At 31.8% G+C, this 5489-nt stretch overlaps 1 protein-coding gene across 2 annotated transcripts in view; it reads right to left on the bottom strand.

Moving 5' to 3' along the window:
• Positions 1–1487: 1487 nt before the first annotated feature.
• Positions 1488–5489, bottom strand: part of spn-E (tudor domain containing 9 protein spindle E) — a 117502-nt gene continuing 113500 nt past the window's right edge. For both annotated transcript variants that reach the window (XM_072523635.1, XM_072523636.1), the window contains exons 22-23: positions 2618–2771; positions 1488–1798 (exon numbers count right to left, since the gene is read on the bottom strand). In XM_072523635.1, coding sequence (XP_072379736.1) covers positions 2639–2771 — 133 coding nt within the window. In that variant the 3' untranslated portion in view covers positions 1488–1798; positions 2618–2638. The remainder of the gene's footprint in view (positions 1799–2617; positions 2772–5489) is intronic.

Raw genomic sequence — 5489 nt, 5'->3', positions numbered from 1 at the left:
CCATGTGTTTTACTTAGACGATTTTAAGTGGATGTACGAAGGCCGAGGAGCACAATCTCTACGAGATATGGGAGTGTCCTTAAAATAGGTGTTTCAGTTTGGCACTGATAGTGGATTGATGACTTCTTTAATATGATTCTTCTTCTTCTAGTTCCATGACCGTTATCGATCGTTGGATATCATGTTGTCTACCATATTCGCTATCGTGACTTTATTTACAGCAGCTCTAAATATGATTCTTAACATCCCACAATTACTCTTTTTATTTGATTTAGGTACTAATTTGCATCTCATTATCCCAAAGAACTGCACAATATATTTTTCATTCAGTCCTAACCATTGATTACCATTATGAATTGTAGCAATAATTTCTCTAGCATTTTCATCACATAATAGTTTAATATAATTTTTGGCAATCTCGACATTTAATGCCCTACGGCTATAACATAAGAATTATTTAAAGGGGTTTGTTCCCTTGTGATCGTGCTAGATGTTCTGTCCATCTCAATCCTCGTATTTTTATTAAATATTACGTATTTCTACCTGATATATGTTGGTATTTGTTATATATTTAATAGTGTTACCTCCTCCTTCAGACACCATTTTCATATCTTCACGTTCCGTCAACCCAAACCAAATATAATACCAATCAAAATATACATTAAACATAGATATGGAAATCATAGTGGACGAAACCAACACAGATGAAAACGCTTGAAAGAAAATTAATAACATGATCTCACAACGGACAATATTAATCCGAAATTATACTTGAGTAACAAAAAAACAAAATTTGTTTAATTTACTAATGTTTGTATTTTGAGAACGATTTCCGAAGTGGAAATTGAAACGTCAATAAACGTACTTTAACCTTTAATTGTGGCTTATTCCCATTTAAATAGTAATTACTTTAAAATGCCACAAGAAAATAGTTTCAGAACAATACTCTAAAATTTAATTTTCTTATCAATTTAACGTTGGGCCAACTGATATGGGAAGGAGCTCGTATAGGGTTCAACTGTTAGAAAGTTCGAGTAAATAATTTTTTTAGGAGGAATTCTTCCATCAAAAAGTAATTGAACGGTATCTGTTGGAATATATGTAGCCGACCCATCTGTATTTAAAACTCGTTTATTTAACTTCTGGCGGACATAATTTTCTCGTTTTTAAATATGCTTTCTTCGATTATGTTTGCCATAGAAATACTATATTTCCCATTTCATGACCATCTATATCAGTATGAATCAAGATAGAAACATGGAGAAATGTAATTAGGGGGGCCAACAACGTATAAGGATAAAGGCTTACATTTGATGATGAGGATTCTTGTATACACAATATCACATTTGTAGATTTTGCAAGTTCGGACAACAAAATCAGTTGTTTATTTCCAGTGATGTCCTCGAGAGAAATGGATGAAAAAAAGGAAGGAAAGGTCTATGTACAAATATGATTGTTGGGAGATTTAATGTATAGATAGATTATTTCCAAAAATTTATTACTCAAAAATAACAAAATATATTTGAAGCGTAAATTCAAAAAAACAAAGCTTAGAATTAACAATCTAAAAGTAAGTGTAACTAAAATACAATTATTACTTAGCAAACTAAAAACTTAAAAACTAATGCTTATCACAACTGAAAATATATCAAAATAAGTAACACATTAATCAGGTTATATTACTGGATCTAATTCGTTAATATCTTCAGAAAACTCTTCTTTATGGTAAACATTGTAAGATATATAATGTTATTCTACATTATCCAGAAAATATCCAAGAGGAACAGCAAAAATTATCCTAAAATAAGAAGTAATTTAAAAACATACTACATCAAGCAAAAATATAATTGTCACTCAACAAAATTCTCTATTTTTTTTTGTGTACGCCTTTATAAGTATCAAATTTTTTTACCCATATTTAAACGTTTTCCTCACTAACTAGAATGAGGAATTTTTTTTTCTATTTCTGATATTTGTATAATCACCATTTTTTTGGAATTTCATTTTTAAGATTTCAATACTAAAGATGTTTTTCGTTATGTTTCATTATTTTAATAAGCGGTACTAATTCTGCAGCTTGGTTAAAACAGTCAATTTCTGCAAATTGATCCTTGATATAATTTTAAAATACTTGAAAAACGGCCAAGGTTTACTGGCCGTTTATACATTATACTTTAAAATAAATTATTTTTTTGATGATGGCCTATCTAGTCATTTGATGATATTTCTATTCTATTTTATTGTTTTTACATTCTAAATTTTGTGCTTTTTTAGAATTTTAACTCAATTATGCTTTAACACTTCTTTTTTTTTTCTGTTACACATGTGTGATTCCATCACGCTAAATATTTGTTAAAAAATCGAAGACTTTTTCAGCCATTTTCATTTACTTGCCGTTTTCTAATGTATGCAAGTATCTTATATCTTTTTAGCCTCGTTTTATTATTATTTATTCTTTTATTATTTAGAAGGACATAGGTTGCTGTAATCCATTTTATGCAGCGCAATGACGCACATTTCTCGTCAAAAGGAAAAATCCGAAAAGTAATAGGAAAAAAGAAAAAGGAACTTAAATCTTATGCCTCGTTACCACTGAAAATACAGAAAAATTACTCACATGCTGATCAAATTATATTGCTCAATCGAATTGGGGATTGTATACTGCCACTTTTTCTTTATGTTCTTTTGAAATAAGGTGGAAACGGACATCATGCACAAAAAGTAATTCTACCCCACACAGAAAACATTGAATGGGCACAGCAGGGATCATCCTAAAAAATTAAAAGTTTATTATTTAAAACATAAAATCTTACAAATTATAATAAACATTTTAACAGTTACATTATAACGAATAGCGTTTATAATAACGATTTTAAAATTACTATTACTGTTACTATTTTTAATGGGAATCAACCAGTTGAAAGTACATTTATTTTGATGTTTCGAATTTCAATTCGCAAATCGACCCAAAAAGTATTTTCCACCATCTTAAAAGTACTATGAAGCTATTTTTCTTCTGACCCTTTGATTAAATTTTGATGATTTATTTTTACGTTATAGGTTTATTTCTAAGAAATTACTGTACCAACGTTTTCCGAGAAATGTCAACGTTTTATCCATATACGGAGTGTAAAAATAAAGGTATGTTTTTTCACCTCAATTTGCAACACCCTGTGGAATTTATTAAAAACAAACGGTGCATCTTACTAATACTGCAACATAGCTTCAAGCTAACAATAATCATTTCGATATCTCTGTTATTAAAGATTATACAAAAGTTTAAATGTAACAAGTTTTTATGGAAATTTTAAGTGAGTAAAAGTAAAGCACTACCTACATAAATTTTATTGACACTTAAAACAAATAAACCCTAAAAAAACATAACCTAAATAATCTTTAACAAATTCCCTCTTTCTAAAACACTTAATTACGAATATGTCGGTCTCTATTTCTAATTACTTCTTCACAGCGACTAGGCATACTCAAGCGTCGTATTTGGTCTTTATCAATGGCACCTCTCACCATAACTTCTATGTCGTCAAGAGAGACAGGTTGTGATTGTGGGCTCCTGAGTTGACAATCAAAAATATGCCACAAATCCTCTATGGGATTTAGATCAGGGCTGCACTGTGCCAGTTCATGGATTTTGTACCAACCTCGTCCACACGTGCAACATGTGGTCGTGCATTATCATGCATTTAAACAAAATTATTTCCGATGTTAGGACAAGGAGCAAAGGGAGCTATAAGGTTAGACCAAATATCTGTATGTTTTCATTTGTTAAGGAACCTCTTCGTAAAACAACAAGGTCCGTTCATCCTGTAAGAGATATTCCTCCACAAACCATTGCAGATCCTCCATAGAATAAAGTCATAGATCAAATGTTTGTATCTCTCTTGCGTACAATAAGTGGATAACGTCGTTTAATTTGACCCGGACAAATACCTTCTCCACGAAACATAGATATGGTTTGTGGTATTCCAATGATTTTTCTTGCACTTCATTATAAATATAGCGCGGGTGCATGATCTTCCCGACCTAAAACCTTGTTCTTCGCTAGTGTTATAATTTCATTCAGTTTATTTGTTATCACTTTGGTTGTTAATTTTAGTGTTCTGTTTAATAGCAGAAGAACAACAAGGTTTTAATAAATTAAACACAACACTAAAATTAACAACCAAAGTGACAACAAATAAACTGAATGAAATTATAAGATTTTAGGTCGGGAAGATGATGCATCTACGCTATATTTATAATGAGGCAAGTGCAAGAAAACTCATTAGAATAAAACAAACCGGCGTATCTGTGTTTCGTGGATCTTACGAAGGCATTTGATCGGGTCAAATTAAAGGACGTTATCCACTTATTGTACGCAAGAGAGATACCTATAGGAATAATCAAAACGATCGAAAATATCTACCAAAACAGCACAATAAAAGTAAAAGTGGAAGCAGAACTAACCGACCTTATTGAAGCTGGCAATGGGATAAGACAAGGAGATTCTCTGAGTCCTTCTTTGTTCAACCTGATTATGGATGAAATAATATGTAAATTAGAGCTGGAAGGTCAGATAATGGAACAAGTGATGGAGTTTAAATATCTAGACATTTCATTATCTAGCTGCGGAAAGCTCGAAACAGGAGTGGAAGATCAAGTGAATAGAGCAAACAGAGCAGCAGGTTGCCTGAATTAAACAATATGGAGAAATAAAAATATCCGAATGACAACAAATAGACTAGTAAAGACGACAAGAGACGGTTCCCCAATAGGAAAATGATCAGTAGAAAGACCACGAAAACGATGGAACGACAACTTATTGGAGGCACATTGAAAAATAGACAGAGTCATGTCTACATAAAAAGAAGAAGAAGATCAAATGTTGCACTGTGTTTAGCCGCCGAATAATTCTGCGTACTTAATTATTTCCGATGTAAGGACAAGGAGCAAAGATAGCTACATGGTTAGACAAAATATCTGTAATATAGTTTTCATTTGTTAAGGAACCTCTTCGTAAAGCAACAAGGTCCGTTCATGCTGTAAGAGATATTCCTCCCCCAACAATTGCACATCCTCCATTGATTAAAACAATAGGTAAAATGTTGCACTTTGGATAAACGTCGAATAACTCTTTCTCACAGTGTATCTGAGCTATCTAAGCAATACCTCGATTCATCTTTGAACAATACGTACTTATAGTCATCCAACTTTAAGTCAAGGTACTCTCTGACAAATTTGAATCTACTTCTACGATAATTTACGTTTAAAGCTGGTGCTGTGGCTGGTATCCTCATAAGCAAATATTCTTCAGTGCATGTTTTATTGCATATTGTGCATATTTTTGATTTTTCGTATCCCACTACCTGCTTATATTCTATTAATGATGTAGCGTTTGTTTCTAATAAATTCCATAGGGTGTAGCAAAGTCAGATGAAAAACATGACTTTATTTTTACACCCCGTATATGGATGAAACGTTGACATTTCTGACAA

Source organism: Diabrotica undecimpunctata, chromosome 2, assembly GCF_040954645.1.
Source record: "Diabrotica undecimpunctata isolate CICGRU chromosome 2, icDiaUnde3, whole genome shotgun sequence".
NCBI lineage: Eukaryota > Metazoa > Arthropoda > Insecta > Coleoptera > Chrysomelidae > Diabrotica > Diabrotica undecimpunctata.
The sequence above is the reverse complement of the archived record's forward strand: the minus strand, read 5'-3'. Positions and strand labels throughout refer to the sequence as shown.